At 47.1% G+C, this 19469-nt stretch overlaps 2 protein-coding genes across 3 annotated transcripts in view; one reads left to right on the top strand and one right to left on the bottom strand.

The window, feature by feature from the left end:
• LOC105276517 (phosphoribosylformylglycinamidine synthase) overlaps positions 1-19469 on the bottom strand; it is a 45888-nt gene that overhangs the window by 6756 nt on the left and 19663 nt on the right. The gene's annotated exons all lie outside the window — the stretch shown is intronic.
• On the top strand, positions 134-9182 carry LOC105276515 (angiogenic factor with G patch and FHA domains 1). 2 transcript variants are annotated; one of them, XM_011334202.3, is made up of 8 exons: positions 134-417; positions 495-725; positions 833-1009; positions 1110-1185; positions 1636-1796; positions 1877-2319; positions 2400-2499; positions 8862-9182. In XM_011334202.3, exons 1-8 carry the CDS (start codon positions 229-231, stop codon positions 9006-9008), a joined length of 1524 nt encoding a protein of 507 aa, XP_011332504.1. In that variant the 5' UTR covers positions 134-228; the 3' UTR covers positions 9009-9182. The 2 variants fall into 2 exon arrangements, with proteins under 2 accessions (XP_011332504.1, XP_011332503.1); XM_011334201.3 differs by lacking the exon at positions 1110-1185 and adding an exon at positions 1231-1390 and having other exon boundaries at positions 135-417.

Below are 19469 nucleotides of genomic sequence, written 5' to 3'. Positions count from 1 at the left end.
ACTATTTGATTTTCGACCAAAGGTAGTAGGACTGTGGAGGCTCCTAGCGGAGTTCCATGCAGTTACGGTACAGATTGGCCGATATCAGTTCCACAAAAATCCGCTACGCACCTCCACTTTCCCTCGCGTGTTCGACTCCGACCTCCGACACAGTCCGACATACGCGACATGCGACACGCGACGTTGCACGTGTGTTTACATTGTGTTTTTGACAGCTCGATCATATGAATGAGTGACCATATGAACGAAATGCATAGTGGAAGTGAGGAGGGAGAGGTCACGTCGGAATATGAAGAAGATTTTACAGAAGAATTATGTAATTTGCCTCACGTCTTGCGATTTTTAAACAAGTTACGCGACCACATCAGGAAGCAACGGAAGAAAATTAATAAACTACGAAATAAGCTCAATGAACAGGTACAGATTTCTAGTTCAAAGTTGATATACAATACTTTGTCTCTGATTATATCGTATTCAACATAATTTCTTCATAGAAACAACAAAATTTGCTTCGTGCAAAAACGTACTCGGATCATGGAACTCAGGTGGCCCCTCTCGACATTGACAGATCACTATCGCAAGACTGGGATGTCAGTGTTGAATCATCTAGCATAGTAGATCAAGTAAAGCAAGTGGCGGAATCAGTTTTGTTGCAGACTGGTTTTGTGTACGAGGAAACATCAGGAATGTATTACGATTATAATACTGGATATTATTACGATACAGTACGTATCGTTAGATGCCTAATGGACGTTGCAATTTTCTATGCCATGTATCGCCTTACACCATGAAAAGTAAACCGATAATAAATAAAGAATTACTTGAATTTTAGAGGCAAGGTTTATATTATGATGGAAATACTGGAAGATATTACTACTATGACAAGGATAGTAACACGTACAAGTTTCACAGCCAAGTACAAGTCTGTGAAAATGAACCTACGGTTATACAATCCGCATCTCGAAAGGAGGAGGAAGTGGCAAAACAGGGAACTGGCAAAACGAATAAGGTTACAATTACAATGCACAATATTAATTCTCCGTGTCTGATGAATTTATTTCTACAAAAAGATGTTTGATACGTCATCTTATCAATCTCATCAATTACAGGTTTTGGATGAGATAGATGAATTAATAAAAGGCCTTTCAAGTATAACAGTTGAAAGATACAGGCGACAAGCTTTAGGTAACTATTTTTTGCTCTTGATATGCATACATCTCTCTCTTGTAGGATGACGTGAAAAAACGAAAATTTGTAAGTGAAGAAGAAAATTCGGAAGATGAAGAGCACGAGGAGGGTGAGTGCTCGGGGAGCGAGAACGACGGTATTTCTGATCAAATTACTCCTGATGTATCTATTAATAGCGAGAGCGACCATGAAGAGGAACAAGGTTGATTATTCATTTATTTTGCTTTACGTTTTTATATTATTTCTCATTGATGTGAATTGCGAATTGCGAAAACATGTTCAAAATTAACAATATAAATTTTCATAATTTTGTAAAGTTAATTGGAAAAAGGAAACTTGTTAAATCGTGCGTCTTTCTTTTTGTTGACGATTGTCAAGACACAGCTGTCAAGAAGAATTGTACTTCTTTTCTTTAAGATATTAAATGAAATTGAATTTCGATTTCAGATTTGGCGAAAGGTTATCCACCATGTATGCGAATTATCGTGAAGGAAACAAATTTGACGCAGCTGAAAGTGGGCTCCCTTTTTCTCGTGACATACACAGGGGGTTCACTGGGTCGAGAGGGAGATCATTCGGTGCTGATACCGGATATAAATATCAGCAAGGTACAATCGCCATTTGAAATTGCCACGAATGTGCTTTACCTTTACTGGTATTAATATGTGATGATTCCATCTACTTGCAGCATCATGCTCGCTTTACGTACGACGAAACTAAGAAGCGGTATCACGTGATAGACTCCGGCTCGAGGAACGGTACATTTTTAAACGGCAAACGATTGTCGGTAGCTAAGCAGGAATCCGAGCCTTGTGAGATAGCGCATGGTTCAATCGTGCAAATTGGCGGGACGAAACTGCTGTGCCATATTCATAATGGGAATGAAACGTGTGGCCATTGCGAGCCAGGCCTCGTTCAACAAAGTAACAACCTCGATGAAAATAAAATTTCGAAGAAGACACTCCACAAGGACGAATTACGACGTCTCCGACACAAATTCGGAATCGACAAGGATAACGTTACGTCCGGCAGTCAATTAGCTTCGGGTTATCAAGACAGAGCGCAAGCCAGGAGACAACACGTGGGCTCCTCGCATCATTACGATAAGACACAACAGAGTTCCATTCACACGTAGGTTACTTAAGTAAAGAAGCGTTTTACGCTTACGTATCTCGTATCAAGTTACACTACGGATATTTCTTCATTAACAGATCGATAACGAAGGACAACAAAGGGTTCAAGTTACTGTCGAAAATGGGCTGGTCCGAGGGTCGCTCTTTGGGCAAGGACGGAGATGGTAGAACGGAACCCGTAAGTCGCCTTTGTTTATTACTATTTCGGTTATTCGTGTCAAGAAACTTGAACAATCTTTTGTCAACCAATGAAATTTATTTAATATGAATAGCGTAGGAATAACTTGCATGTTACGTGGCGATGCGACGCAGACGCGATCTAATAGACGGACAAGCGCGAGTCGGGTTCGAAAATTGTACTTGTCGTGGCAGGTACTTTTAATTTAGTATGCTGCATGCAGCGGCCTCGCAGCACGCACGTGTGCTCCAAGAGGAAAACGGTAAAGAGGAGAAGCGGATACACGGTCGACTCATTAGCCGAGCGGTCGCGGGAAATCCGTAATCTCCCTCCTTCTCGTTTCCCCTTTGATCGCATCGCGTCGTCGTGCCGCGTCGATCTGCTCCTGGTTTGGCCCTGGTCGCGTCGCATTTCGACGGCAACGAAATGAGCGCCGTCGCACTACGGCAACGGTACGAGCAGAGCATTCGTATGATAACGAGCGTAACTCTGCGAAATGCGGAATGGCAGAAGAAGAGACCATACGGACAACGGGTCGTGACCGAGGGAGAGGTGCTCCGGGTTAATGAATGCAAATGTATTGAAATCCAAATCATTATTTTGTCTAGACGCATCGTATGCCTCATTGCATACGCCCAAGTACAGTCGACGGTGGTGTTCGTATGCGTAAAAGGATTAAAGGGTGGGATAAGGGGACTGTTATTTTCTCTCGTCCGTACCTCTACTGTCTACTGTCCACTGTCCACTGCCTACCGTCTACTATCTGCTATCTGCTATCTACTGTCTACTGTCGCCTCGCTACCCCTTTTAATCGTCCTGTTGTCCCACTGCTCTTTCCATGTCTCGTCCGTCTTTTTTTCTTTTTCATCAAATTTGTCCACCGCTCTGGCCGCTGCTTCCGTTAGACCACAGAGACCACTCTTGAAAAATTGCCAAAGGAAACATTTTTCAGTCAACGCGTTTACCGATCTTATTCAAGTGTATCGTCAAGTCGTTCAACGTCGTCGTTGTCGTCGTCGTATCGCCAATGTCATAGACATCTCGTTTTTACGTCTTTACGCGCGGTTGCAACCGTTTACGCAGCTGCAGCCGAGAGTAATAGTCGTCCTCGGGTGCGTTTCGCCAAGATGTGACCTATATCGTAAACGACAGAGATGGGAGACGAGACAGAGAGAAAGAGCTATGAGGTATATGAACGCGAAACAGAAGCAAGGAAGGAAGAAAGCAAGACACTCGTTGAGAGCCCGTAAACCAGACATTGTAAAGCCGGCGAATGGCGATTGCCAGTAAACCGTGAGGATGCGATAGATATAAAACCGTCGCGTGGAGGTAGGCACGATGGTCTACGGCAGGACGCGTAGCACGAAGTAAGGCCGTGCTATACGGATACTCGAACTCGGATAAAATCTTGGCGGATTCATTTAGTTAAGTGCTACTAGGGCGCTACACGCGAATCACTTTGAGTTACGATTCCTCGCGATTCACGTATGACACGTACATTTATTCGTGCTGTATCCTATAATATTAATGCGGCCGCAACAATGTTGTGGTTCGTCGATGATAAAGAAATCGCGTTTCCGTCAATGTGATTGGAAACGTGTGATTGGATTTTTCCAATCCTTTTGGAGACAGTCAGTAATATCGGACAATCGTCCGATAAAGTTGCATCATGTCATCGAGCAATAATTGTAACTTGGTCTTCGCGCGTCTCACGCGTGCATTACGATCGACGCTCGTGTAGCGAACGCCAGGACCGCAAAGTAAGCGCAAACTACATCCGGAAACTGCAACGATCTCATTTTATAGACTGCCTCGAATATCGACTGGCGTGAGCCATTTCACAGATGGAGCGTGAACGTACATCTTCGTACGTTGTGGTTCCTTTTACGATTTACATCCATTTCCATATTACATCGGCTCGCGGTTTACAATCCTTTAAGGAAAAACTCGTCTGATTAATGACGCGATAAATAATTCCAAGTTGCTGGCTACGGTGTAAGACTCGTCGTGCTTCCGTTGAACGTTTTCTTTGCGTACGCACGCGAGAGGTGCCGTTCCGCCACGCGGAAGAATCGTTCAGATTGACGCGAATGCGATATATTTTTTTCTACTATTTTTTCAATCAATTGACTATCCGTTGACGTTTCGTCTACTAGGTCGTATCTTCTGGCAGGCGATATCTGGCAGCGTTAATTGGAACCAGGGAGGAAAGAGAAGAGTGGGAGATGTTTTGAAAGCATCGTGTGCGAAAACAACGTAGGAACGTACACGCGAGAAATTCGATTTCGTGCACGTCCGAGTCTCCCTCGTCCTCTCGCCCTCCACAGATTCGTTCGTGAAAACTTGTTGTTGCCATTCACCTCTTATTTCTCTGCTTATTTTCTTAATACCACGCAGTCTATTTATTCGTCATACCTTTTTCTTCCAACGAAAACAAGAACGGCGGTAAGAAAGGGGAAAAAAGAGAAAAGAAAGGGTTGCGCAGCGGAAGCTGACCGCGAGACTTGGCCACGAACGTTCCAATGTTGATTCTCGCGACATCGATTACCTTACGATAGCTCGTTGTTGTTACCATCTATCTTTTGTTATTCCCCTTTATTTTTCTCCTGCCCTGCCTTTATACGCCGTGCCCTTTTATTTTTGCGACTACGAAAATAGCTCTAAGAAAGAGCGACAAATGTATCGCGAGAATACTTGTTGCTACCACTGCGTGAGCCACAAAAGGCCACGACACAAGCTCATTTTACATGCGCTCTCCGAGCTCTCGACACGATCGCGATGTCCAAGTCAAAACTCGATACCTCACGTTGCAACAATACATTTTTTCAAGCAGACGACGATATCGATAAACGTTTTCGATAGATTTTCATCCGTTATATAATGCCTCGAGTATCTTCGAGTTAACGAGAGAAGATGCAAGTACGTAGAAGGTGCACGTCCTTTCTTACATCCATCTTCTCGGCTCTCGGGTGACAAGGAAGAGGAATGCTGAACAAGAATCAACAGAGTGGATGATGACGCGTAAGCTTTATGACTCGTTAACGAAGTAGAAGAGTAAAATGAAAAAAGGAAATCGAATGAGCCGAAAGAAAGAAAAAAGTGAGAGAGAGATAGATAGGGGAGGGGGAGAGGGAGAGGGAGAGAAATCGTAGTAGCACGTTCGGAAGAGACATAGGAGGCAACAGGTGGGAACCTACAGTCACGAATAAATCCAACACAAACATCTCTACCGTCTGGATATCCGTTCGTTGACTAACGGTAGTATCGGATTAACGCGCATCCTTCCTTACCTCCCGATCTCGCACAATGATTTCTTTCCCTCATTTCTCCCTCTCCCGCTATATCTATCTGCAGCTCGTAAAAGTTGGAACGATCGCATGCAACTGCGAGTGCCGCAAGTGGCTCATTCACCGTACGCCGTACGTGAAAAGGTGCCTCGAGCGTACGCGTAGCACGATTCTCCAGGGAGAGAGACACGCGGAGGTGGAACGAAATTAGCCAGAGCCCAGCCAGGAGGAAGCGTGGACGCGAGTGCATAATTCTGTGCACACAAGAGGTCCGGGCGCGCCGGTCGTCGGCTTAAACAGTCGGAATTGCTATACACGCTGCGTACACGTACATACACGTATACGTTTGTCGGTAGCGTTAGTTAGCTAGGAATATACAATCCAGTCAGGAGCGGTCGATTGGTCTAGACGAGGTGTATGTATACGTCGCGCAGCACACGTTGGCCGAATAATCGCCCGGCATATCGACATACAAATATGTACAATGGGAGATTTATTAATTATAACGCGACGAGGCGGTATCTCGGTGAACGCAAACCGCATCATGGTGATCGGACGTGATGATGACGATGTAACTATTTCGATTCAATTCGGACACGGGGGGAAGAGAGAGGCTTTCTTCGTTTTTGATTTGCATCTCGCACGTTTTTCTCACGGTCATCTTTTCCCGTTTTCTCGCAATCTTTATCGTTCGATACGTACGACATAAAACAGTGGGCCATACACGTGTACGTGTACGTGGGTCCTTTAATGATTTAAGTAAGTAGAGAGTTGGCGTATATGAGCCCACCATACATATCACACGGGAGACGTTGGTTGCCCTATCGCCGCCAGACGGCTTCCGTCTGGGTAAACACACCGATATACCGAATAGTCTGGCTGGCAAAGCTTACCGACCACCTAGGGACATCCATCACAGGATTATCACGGGAGGTACGCTCTCGCGCGCGCGCGCGATTACGGCTGTGCACAAAGCTCCGTTCCTGTATCTCGCGTATGCGTTTGCATCTAGACACGTGACGACTCCCATGTCCATCTCGTTGCCTATGTACTTTTGCTCCTAATTGCCTCTCAAAGAGGCAATTATTATTATTGTTCTCACGGAAATGAGGAAACGTTTCGTAACCACGTGTCTTGCATTTCGTTTTGTCGCGATGAATGTAAAAAGTATCGAAATCGAAATCGAATCGAAGAAAAAGAGAAACTTGACGCTCATTTTTGAGAGTGGCGACGTGGTGCAGTCGACGTGCATTCGGAGATGGAGACAGTGGAGTTGGGGGCCATGGAGGAGGAGGAGGAGACGGTGGCAGACACACTGGCGGCGTTGTAAACGAGCAAAGTTTCGAACCCAATATGCTGTCTCCGCGCTGGAGCCCATATTCAAGCTGTCAAGGTGCGGTGCACGTGCGTCCACGTCGCTTCCCGGTATGCCAGACGGGCAAACCGGGACAAACTTTCAAACTGGCACAGACCGTCTGGCACCCCACCGTCAGAGAAGCTGCGAATTCCTAATATGTTATTGTACGTCGTCGGCATCGTTTTGTCCGTGCGATCGACTGCGACGGCGGCGACGGCGACGGCGACGACAGTAGGGATGAGACGTCTAGGTTTTCGACCCAGGAATTTCCTTTCTGCCTATTGAACGTGTCCTTTTGAGCTAAATCCTATGTCAAGTGTCTTGTAACGATCAAAGCATCCAACAAACGTTCTACATTTCTCATGCGTCCAAATTGGTGAATCCAATCGGCGCTGCATCCGCCAGCTGCAGCTCAACAAAGTTTCGTGCATTGCGTGCGCGCACAGCCGCATGCATCGACGAATCAGCGTATACGCATACGCATTAAACGCGCGTCTCAAACTGAACGATGAATTAACGAGGGAAGAACGGGGCAGAGAGAGAGAGAGACGTCGGCGCGACGTGTCCGCGCCATCTAATCGGCAATCACGGTGCATTGCCTCCTCTGTGTCACTCACAATCAGCCAATGTGGCCCATTTGCCTATTTTCTATTCTCTTAGCTTTCGCCTTCGTCGATTCAGTCTTCGTTCCCTTAAAACAGCAAGCTTTTCTACAGCTAGTCGTGTCAAGCTATTTTAGTTTCCCTCTTCTAATAGACTCGCGAAATCTGGGTCGTGATGCTGCGTGTGGGACCAGACAAAATAATTCATCTATCCGACTATGATATCCGACGGGACGGTGTTTGCTGAATATTTTAGATCGTTTGCCATAGTTTGCCCCGCCATGCAGCAGACCTCTATATAATATCGTCGATCGATCTACATTAGTAGTAAAGCTAATAATCGTCCCGATTGATAGATTCTCGAAATAGTATCGATTCGGGCGCTCAGATAAATAATCGGAATATCCTCCTTTGAGCGAGTCTCCCTGTACCCGTCTAAACGAGGCAAAGGCAAAGGGAGGATTCAACTTGGAAACCGGCAGCCACTTTCCTACAAATGGATTCCTTCGTCTGGACAACGTTGCCGGCAAACGAGGAGAAAACGAACTGGCGAGCGCGCGCGCGCGCGCGCGAGTCGTAATATATATGTATATAAGTGGTCTAGACGACAGTCCAGACGGATGCATCATCGCTACGATCATCGAGCGAGAAAGCGAAACCACCCGGGTTAAGCCTTTTCGCTTGTCGATCGAGTAATGACCGAAATTTCCGTGTTCGTGTTTTTTATACCGATGCGATTTATATCGATTCGTCAAAAAGACACAAAAGCGAATCACAAGAGATAACGAGAAACGGGAAAAATGTCTCAACCGAGACGTGATAAAACAGGAAAAGGGGCGACTCTTATTTCTCTCCTTTTTTTTCTTCCTCTGCACTTGACTTTTCGTCCCTTGTTGGCCAAGCGGGTCAAGTAAGTCAACGACGGTGGTAGATACACACGGTAGTCTCACGTTTGTAGCGTAGACGACGAACGTCACTTGGCCCAAATACAGCCAAAGAACGGCGTTTCAGCGGCGTTTGCCGAAAGAATTTGCGCAAAACTCAAAAAGTATATATCGATACTTCTGTTGTCTTGGAACAAAGAAAAATTGGCAAAAAATCATTTTTGTGTTACAGTTACCTATTGCGCGTAATCACAACAAAGTTGGTCTTGGATCGAACGAGGCGGACTATTCCAACATCGAGCTCGATTCTAACGTGGAGAAGAAGCAAGCGGTCTGGCGGAAAACTCAAAAGCGTTACAAAGAGATAGCCGATCCGTGAGACGAGTACAGACGATGTTTGATCGAGCTTGCCAAGACACAATTAGTACCCATCATTGAAATGCACACGTACAACACTTTTATAAATAAATTGTGTAAATCATTTGTAAATATTAAATACCAGAGCACTGTGTATCATAATAAATATACATATGTATAATTGACTCGCATCATTTTTTCCTCTTCGAAAGATCGAGCCTACTGCACATACCGATAGAACAATAAGCATTTGAGGGATCGTGATTCCCTTTGCGTGCGTGCGGACAAACGAGAAGACAGGAAATTGGCGAGGCTAGAAATAATTAGCACAGTTATTTATGAGGCTCTGCTCGCCTTTCAATTATGCATTTCCGGCCAAGCGGGAACGAACTCACGGCAAGACGATGAATACAGAGAGATAATACCAGCGCGCGTTTTATGTTTCGAATCTGAAATCTGCCAGTTTCAGGGGCGTGCGAAACTCTCAAAGTTTTCATTATTTCGCGCTAGCTCGCGTGTGCGTCTGTCCCGACGAATTCTGGACGAGAAAAGAAGGAAGGAAAAAGAGAAGAAAGGAAAGAAATGTCAAACTTTTCGCCAATTCCTCTGCTCGCGGTAGCAAAAATAAACCTGTCGCGCGTCGATCGTACAGAAACGACGAAAGATGCGTGGCTTTGAAAGCGCCTTTACCAGACACGCTTAGCGGTAATGGACAATGGTCGCGAATTCGATCCGCCGTCTCGCGCGATGTAGGCTAGACATTACGACGTCTCGAATTACGCGATGAGCGGCCGCGGCCGCAGTTTGTCACTTTGCGTTTATCCGATTGCACGCCGCGGAATGTAATTATCGCGCGTGTCAAAATACCGTCAACGCGCCGGAGCGGACAGTTTTCGCTCCGTGTACTCTGCTTTGGAAAGTTTTCTGCGTTTTCTTCATTTCTCATCGTGTGGATCATGGAGAGGACGGACCTTAGAGGAAGAACAGGTTCCGGCACGATGCCGGGTGGATCGTTTCGGGAAAATAGGGAAAAACGAGAACGTTCGCTGCCAGACAAAGTTGGTTCTCCATCTTTTCCTCTTTCAGCCAGAAGAGGGATGCATCAAGGCCAGATGAGGCCTGTCCCACTGGTGAAAGGGGACCGAAAAATGGCTGACGGGCAACAAACGAGAGCCATTTGTTAGCACCGATTTGCTGGTTGGTGGCCCTTGCCACGTCTAGACACCCAGAACTCCGCCACGCGATTTTCCTCCACCCTGCCCGCTCATCGTACGCTTCATCTCGTACGACATTTCCGACGTAATCGTAAGAGTTTGCTCCGTATTACACGCACAGGCGGATGTGTGTCGCCTACGCAGCACCGAAACAGTAACAGGACAAAAGGTCCAGTTCTGGCTGGGTAATGATCCCATGGCCGGCGTTTGCGTCCGCCGGCCGTTCTAATAGACGAGCGTACGTGGGTGCGCTGCTGGCTTCTGCTGCTGCTGTTGCGTACCTTTACGCGGTTTGTAATTGAGGGCTAGGAATGCGGACGCACGCATCAAGTAACAGCCGGCAAACAGTGGTGCAGTGATGCAGGATACGCTTTCGCGGCGCGGCGTCGTACGATTAATCATCTTTGTCGTCATCACGGTGATCGCATATCGAAAATAATACATGCACACTCTCTGTCCTCCCGCGAGTTCAATCACCCCTGGCAAGAAAAGGCGCGCGTGCACGCCAAGCGTCCGCTATTCGCCAAGATACGTCACGCAATATCAATAAGCAGACCGTGTATACGAGTGGTCAATTCGTCGCGCATGGGACTACTCTCGTAGGACCGCCTAATCTATGACAAGTGGATCTTCCTGTTTTGGAGATTGGTCTATGCTCGCGTGGCCCATCCATAATGGATCAGAGCTACGAGTTTGGTTCAAGCCTGGAAAAACCGCTCTTGTACCGTTGTTGCGTCTTTGTTGCGAGTTTATCGAGGGACAAAACGTGACATCTGTTACGACTGCGCGATCACGAACAAAGCTTCACGCAAAAATGCGATTGTTGCGATCGCGCGTTCGTAACGCGTAGATGACGCGTTCTCATTCAATTCAACGAATCATCTCGGCACGCTGTATAGAGTCCTATAAATAGTTTTGCGCCGCTGAATGAGACGAGTTCCTGGAAGGTGGTTCTGGTGTTTCCATCTTCCTTCTCACTCGTCGGAGACGAGAATATCGCGCAGGTAGCGGGACGAAAAAGAGAACGCACGAGAGAAGGGATAATTGCAACGTGTAACCGGCACTCGATCGATTTGATTTCGAGCGTGTTGTGTCACAAATGACTCGAATGACACAAACGAGTTTATCCGAGAAGCGACGCACCGCCATCGGGAATCGGAGGCAACTTCTCCGTCGTCGGTTCGGTTTCCATCGAGTCATTATCGTTGCATCAGCCAGCCAGCTCTCTGTGCGCGCGGCTAGTATCAATTCGCTGAAATGATACACGCGTGAGCTTGCAAATTGGGGAAGCGGATAATTGCAGGTCGCGTACATGGTTTGCACGATTCGCACTAATGTCGCTCGGAAATGCCTCAATCAAACGATTCTCGTACGATCGATCAAGTACAATCAAGTAGTCTAAAAGGGGAGGGAGGAGAGACAGACAGAGAGAGGAGGGAAGGGGCAGCGTCGTTTGTATTATCCGTATTGGATATAATTTGCGTCCGCGTCGAGCGAGTGCGACTGAACCGATCCAGAGAGTCGAACGGTAATTAGCGTCGGTTACGTCAGGGTCGTAGGTAATCTCACTGCGATTCGGCAGAGTACGCGTGTGTGTACACGCACATGTACGCACGTACGCGCGCATATGACATATAGGTAATGCGATAGCTATGTAGCACAGAGAGTTACGCGAACCCAATAATACGTCTGACGGCCGTCTAGACGGGGCCTACGTGAATGCGGCACATCGCTGCGTGTGCGTGTGTAATCCCGCGTACGCACCATCATACGTGCGCCGCTGTACTTGCACGTGACCAATGCCCGTCGTCATCGTCGGGATGCATAACGCCGTGGTTATACAAGCTACGAGCTCTCGCTCGCGCTAATCGGATATTCCGCGACGTATCGTCCCGTCGACATAACGTCGTCGGGCTGGCTAGTTTGGATCGACTTTGCGCGTCACTCTGACGATGCTGCGGCGTCGCTACTTCTTCGATAATTGATCGATCAATGTCCGTCCTCTACGTTACGTACGTCTCTCTTATTCCTTCTTAGATTTACGAGCGATGCATGCGGCCGTTCCAGAAAGAGAGAGAGAGTAAACGGATATACCAAAGCCTCGTGTATAGATGCAGGGTAAAGAGCGAGAGTAACACACGGCTACTTGCTCTCCCATCTAGGATCAACCATTTTATTATCGAGTAGAAAAGGAACGAGGCGCGAAACCAGTTTGCGCGGGAAACGCGCCTCGAAGAACGGTTCTTCTTCTCATGCTACTTGGACACAGTCGCTGATCCGATTACTACTCGCGAATATATCGTAGTACTTGTCATTTATTTGGCGGATGTGACGAAATTGGCTCTCGCGGGTATGACGAACCATTCGCCTCACCTTGAGCGAACTGTGCTCCGATATCAGTAATCGATTCTCAGACGACGACTGAAAATGATGTCCGAGGTATACCCCGCGGTTGCTGATTGCGAGTTTGGTTTTAGTACACTTGGTTCCGCTCATCGAGTGTACTTCTCTCTCGTCAGTGAGAGTGCGAGAGTGTCCCGTGCCATAGCTGTAGACTAATGATTCCGTCTGAGTGGGAAATTGACCACTAGGGTACTGAAAACCTTCGACCGTTGGTCGAGAGAGAGAGAAAAGAGGTCCATTGTCCCTTGGGGGGGCGGACCTTAGCGAGGGCTTTTCAGTTTTTTAACGGCACTATGCACGGAACTCGCATAGAGGAGATTTCGCTTTTCGTCACTCGATGAAAATGAAAGCTCGCAAAGCCAAATTTCACCAATTGTTTGTATTTTTTTTCGTTCTATGTGCACATGTGAGTACAGACAAGTTTCAAATAGCTAGCAGTGTCTTGCAAGATGTATTGATATAAGAATGCAAGTTTACATTCTAACGAGTACTGGTTGTAGCGGAGATCTCTCTCTCTCTCTCTCGGTGCAATAACCGCAGGGCGTCGATATTTGCGTAAGACTGCACAGCAACGAGATCAGAGATGGCCAAAGGCACTACTGGCGATGCTACGTTGCTGCAACGTTGCGCTCAATCTTTCGCCGCCGTGAGAAACTAGCCGGACAATTACGCTCGTGCGATTACATTTAGATTTGAAACTCATACGGAACGGTATGAGATGGTATGCCGACTCTGATATTTTCCAATGTACAAAGTCATCGATTTTCTCCGTTACGGCAATGTCGTAAACGCCATTACGCGGCAATGTCGGTGAGCGAACATTCCATGGACACGTCTGTCTCTCGCAGAATACCGTACAAGAGTACGCGCATCGTTAGAGCCAGCCTGTCAGATTGCGCAGGTGGTCACAGTGGACGTGGATAGATGGGCCATGGCGTGGGCAGCAACGATCGTGCTCCCTGCAGGCGAGTTCTCTCCCCTGTGTGCACTCCTCCCTCTTCCTCCTTCCTTCGTTTCTCCCTGCTTGCAGCGGAAGGCAACCTCGCGCGCCGCAACCTCGTCTTTTATTCCCGCGTCTCCGCGTCCCTTTATCCCCCGCTGTGTTCTCGTTGCCGTGGCACGTTGTTTTTCTAGTTTTGTGTTTTCATCGCCTTTTGTTCCTTCTCGTGCGCATACACTCTCTCCCTAATCTCATTACCGCGTATATACGCGGCCTTCTTCTTTCGCTATTTCGCGACCCTCTCTCCTCCATCGCTTCCCCTTCGATCGCCATCGATTTTGCACATAACGCGTGTCAGTGATTCGGACCATTAACCGATTCCTCGACTTGACGGCTCTCTCCGCCGACGGCACATTCACCACGTTTCACATCTCGATATCCGTTCAAACAAGATCGCGTGCCTTTCTCCGCCAAACTATTCTCTCTCTCTCTCTCTAGAAAGAAAATTAACGATGAAATAAAAATTTTCTTGCATCCAATGTGGAGTGGATGCATCGTTACAAGAGAAATGTCGACAAGATATATCGAGAACATCCACCAACTCGGAGGAACGAACGTCACGGTTCTGTCCATGGCGCGTTACGGAACGGGGCAGAAACAATGAAGTTTTCAAGGGTTGATTCGGGCGGGGGGATCAAAGGTTGAACGAAGGGGCGCGCGGTTTCAACAGCCCCACCGAGTGGCTATTAGGCACCCCCAAGCCAAGCAAGAGCAATTTGCTATAATCATTACCATTCAGGATCTCCGAGCGAGCCCGAGAGGGCCCGTTTCTCCGTTTGTCTCACGTTCTCCTCGACGAGGAATGCATAGCTTATGCCGGTGCCATTGTCAATGGCGAGTAATCTTCGTCCAAAACTAGGTGCATCTACGCAAGACTAAAATAACGTGAAAAAGAATTGCAGCTAGCAATAGCGCGGATGTACATATCGCGCGATTTATTAGGCCGCTTCATTAAACGGGAAGAAACGTGAAAAGTAATTCGAGGTAAAGAGAGACAAACGGATAACAAGAGTCAATGAGGAAGGTGTTACAGAGCGTAGAGAACGTACGGATGTGCCACGAATGTGCCACCAAGAACGATCGATGAAGAATGGCGCGAGTTGGATTTCCTGCAAAAGTCTGAGATTCGTAGTAGTAGCGTAGAACCAAGGGAGGCAGGCAGGTGCGTCGCGGATGCAGCTGGAAGGTTATTGCATGCAGCATCGCCGTCGAGAGATATCTCAACGCGACGATACGATCCTCCTGCAACTACGTTTCCTTCTCGTCTGAATACAGAACATTACAACACGATGCGATATTACGTCGCGAGTCACGCACCGAGAAACGTACATCGGAAGACTGATACGAGTTCGGAGCAGGAATCATCTTCGCTCGGATCCGGATCTGTCTACCTGCCTGCCTGCTTGCCTGGCTGCTTGGCTGCCTGACTGCCTGCCCGACTGCGGTTACAAAACACGATGTTTCGCGGACGTTTCGCATCGCCCTAAAAGTCTGTTGATTCGATGACGTCGTACGCCAGACTCGAGGACTCGGAAAGTCTAGACTGCCGGCAGACGCGGCAAAACGACCATGCATTCAGACTCGCCCCGCTCGTTTACCGCAGTCAGCGCAATCGGATGACTGCTTTTACCTTACCAATCCGCCATCTCCACCGAAAAATCTCGCAAAAAAGCAACAAAAAAGTGCAAAGAGAAAGGAAAAAAACAGAGAAAGAAAACAGAAAAACGCAGACGAATAAAACATTACATTTGCTAGGGATTCGCAGATCTTGCCTCTCGGATGAGACACACGAGCAAAGAGGCTGAGGCTACACTTTTTACACATTCGCGTGACTCGCCGCGACATGCAAATAGGTTGTTTGCGGTTCTGTTTTAGCGGTGTACGTTTTTGCGGTTTTAATTGTCTCGCGTACGCGTACCTCGATCTATCGACCTAGATTTAAGGTTCCTCAGCACTTGATTTACAGGTTGTCCGTACAATTCTATAGATACAAATGACAAACACACAGCTGCGCTATCGCGAGTCTCGCTAAAATTTCGTGGCCGTTGCTCGAGGCTTCCACACATGTATCGTCTTATTTTTCCTCGCGGCTAAACCAGATCACACAAATTCCAGCGTTTGTGCGCTTTGTGCGCGCTGCACGCGACACGGCGCGAATACAAAAGACGCATAATATACGTCCGCGAGTTTGAGAGAAGAGCGAGTGATTCGTGTCGTAATAAATAGCAACGCGGGAACAAGCATGAGAGTACGAGAGCAAACAACGTCACAGCATGTTGCTAAAGCTCTGCGTGTTGCGGTATGCATGTGAGAACGAATCTTTCAAGCTTGGACTATCGGATCCGACAATTGATCCCCCAACCGATTCATTTCGTTTGCTCGTAATCGTCACTCACGCGCTCGTAGACGAAGGTACTCGGCTCGCGACTATACCGAAGAACATAGCGTCGAGCAGGAAGATGCGTTTGTTTCAACGTGTCCAGTATAGAGAGTCGACGAGATCTTTCAAAGCTACCGCGCGCGCTTTCACATCTGGTTCGGTAAATCTGATCGTTGTCTCAATGTTATCAGAAACGTGATCAGTGTCATTGAAACGAAACAGCAACGACGTGTGCTTTTCCCTTCTTTCCCCTATTCTTTCCGCAATCTGCATATCCGCAAAATAAGCCATTTGTTGCAACAAGCATGTCGCGATTCGTATCTTACGTACGTCTATCTCGCTACGTGCTCGCTCTCACTGCACCCGAGTGACACTCTACCGAAACAAACGTTGCAACGTATCGTATAAGGTAACGTACGAATAACGTTATATTCTTCTGGCTGTTGCTTCGTGCGCGTTGCTTAGGATAACTTAATGGTCTTAAAAGAGGGAACGTGGAACCATCGTATCTCAGAAAGAGTCGCGTTGTCTCGTTACGCGGGATATGCACGAGAAATATCGGTGCGCCAGAGCAACGCGCACACGTGCGCAGTGTAAATCTTTAGACATTACTGATGCGGCTCAAGGAGGAGAGGTTCGCTGACGCGAACGTACCTTCGAGAATGGGAACAGCCACGAGACATTGTTTCTTTGAGAAATCTTCGTGTGCCGGCACACGGAGAATGAGAGCATAAGAATCGCGAAATTAAATTTCCCAGTTGCGTTCGCATCAGCGTGGTTCGCTGTTACATACAGCATGCGACACGTATAGAATGGAGTTGCAATAAGAGAAGATGCATTTTTGCGCATGTTCGATGCACAAGGCTTCTTCGAATTTACAAAAGCAATTGTTCATTTCTCAATAATTTTAATATCACAAATCGAATACGAGCGCACGACTGACATTTCCCCCCGAGCCGGCACGTTTTCTACATTATGAAATGTGAACGAGTTACGAGTCGCAATCCCATCATTAAACTCGAAAGATTTTTCAGCAATTTTTGAATGATATTGATATCGATATCGATTTTTATCCTTTTTCGTTTAATTGCGTAATCTCTCTCGAAAATTCAACGACTCTCTGGAGAGGAAACAGCGCTTAAACTTAAAGGAAGTACACCATTACTATTAGCAACATTATTGGCACTATTTGAGCCCTGTTATTGTGATATCACCGATCTTAATGTGCCACTAATTCAGCATACAGATAGTATTAACGCGCGCGCACATATAAAAAAATCGAGTTTCTCCATTCTCGTAACAATTCGCGCAAAGACAGCCGTTGATAAACGAATGGCGATTCAGTTCGGCAGACCGCCCATTGAAGAAAGTCTAGACCGCATATAGCAGCCGGACAGCCCCGAGTGGATTCTCCATCGTGCAATGCTTTCCGAGATCGATCGCTTTTTGCCGCTCCGCGGAAGAGGATCAAAGGCAGGTTCGCGAGTTCGAAGGAAGGTAAACCTCATTGCTTCTTCACTCTCTCGCGCGTTCCTCCATCACTAGCGTTCCTTCTTCTCGCTATTTCGTTATTTCTCTCAGCTGCACTCGATGACAGCCCGCCGATGGGGTTGTCAGTCCACTTTTATCTCCTTCTCTCATCGGTTGAACCGTTTCAACGCGTCTTTCTCACGCATCTTTACGCTTTTCCTCCGTCCGTCCGTCCGTCTGTCCACCTCTGTCAAGGAAGAATGAATCACGTTCATTGACTGCATGATAGGCAGACGGCATGAGCCGGACCATACACAGAGTAGATTCACTCTCGAGTCGCGACCGATCGACCGACCAACCAAGCTCGCAACGCATCGCGATGCACCGCGACTTCAGATATTGTTCAAAACGCTAAAATCGAAAAAGCGTTGCATATAAGTCAATTGCTTGACTCGTCACCTTTGTCAACTTAACTTGAATGTGCGGCGGGAGGGGGGGGGGAGGGGAGAAGCGATCGCGTACGCAATTGCTAGCTCTAGCTTTGAAATCAGCCATTTATTTAGGGTGTAAAATATCATCATCGATATCAGAATGAGCAATAGGTAGAAAAAAATACAAATACGCGTACTTTGTTGTCACGTAACGATATCAATTAGTGCATCGCCGGGTGAGCAAGGATGGAAGGGTGCGAGTCTCTATAGTGGGGTAGACCAACTGGGGTGCGCAACTACCGGTGCAAGGAGCGCATAGTGTTCCTGCTTGGCAGATCCGACATCGTCACGTGGCCAGGGGGCGGTACCATTTTGTCAGGGGGTCGCGCCGAACCTAGCCGCGCCGAGCCGCGCGAGGTTCGGCGAGGTATAAAAGAGACGTAGACCAGCGGTGCATCCGCCAATCACCATTGCATCTTGCCGCCGGAACGGTGTGTATCGCATTAGCTTCGTGCCAAATTCCTTTTCTCCGCGTACGCGCACCATCCGAGATGATTTGCCACGACTAACGACTGATAATCATTTTGACGATTCTCGTTTCATTTCTGTTGGTTCAAGTTTTAACGTCAATCCCTTTATGTCTGCAGATAAATGACAAGTCTATTCAAAATTTAAAATAATCAAGCATTATTCGTGTGTGGCATTATTCGTGACATTGATCCAATAGTTCACATGACAAACGTTACAAGCGTCAACACGATATCTCGATTCTTATCAAAATTGTCAAATGTTCAATTCAACTTTTGCATGTCTCCCTATGGAGCGTTTTTCCGATTTTGTATTAAATCTACTGTTAATTTGGTTGTTGAAAATGAACGAGTGCCTCCCATGAGTAACCCACGGAATAGTACGAAATTGATGAATAAAGTCCAATAAAATATAAAATTACACTGCCTCATCTGTGGAGAAATTTAATTGGGGTATAGAGATTTTTTTCACTGAAATGTTGAAATAAATGTCACTTGCGCACATGAGATAAAAAGGTAAACGAGTATAAAAAGTGCACGAATTTAATAAAACTGGGTGCAAGACCAATCGCCGTAACTTTATCGTAAATTCTACGTGTCATCATAGATTGCCCGTGTATGCAAAAGACGTAAGGCACGTAAGCTCTCTGGTCTTGGCTCGCACGAGCAAGTCTTCCCATCATACCGTGCGTAACTGGCGAAACCGGAAAATTCTCCGCTATAAACTTCCGTGCGAGAAACGCGTAAAAACAAAAGGAAGGACAACCAAGGGGAAGCGTAGGTGGATCCTGTGACCCATAGGCAAGACGGAAGAAGGCACGGATGCGAAAGGAAGAATATCAAGAGTATAGTAGATGAGACAGAAGTAAGATGAAAACAAGAAGAAGGAAAAGAGGAAGGAGAAGGAAGAAGACATGCATGCAGGTAAACGTATAAGCATACAAACAGCAGTGGTCGCCACCGCCATCGCCACCGCCACCGTCGCCGCCGCCACCGTTACCGTTGCCGCCATCGCAGTTGCCACCGCCACCACCACCACCACCGCCAACAACAACAAC

Source organism: Ooceraea biroi, chromosome 6 (assembly GCF_003672135.1).
Source record: "Ooceraea biroi isolate clonal line C1 chromosome 6, Obir_v5.4, whole genome shotgun sequence".
In the NCBI taxonomy this organism is placed as follows: domain Eukaryota; kingdom Metazoa; phylum Arthropoda; class Insecta; order Hymenoptera; family Formicidae; genus Ooceraea; species Ooceraea biroi.
This window is presented reverse-complemented; position numbering and strand designations above follow the sequence as displayed.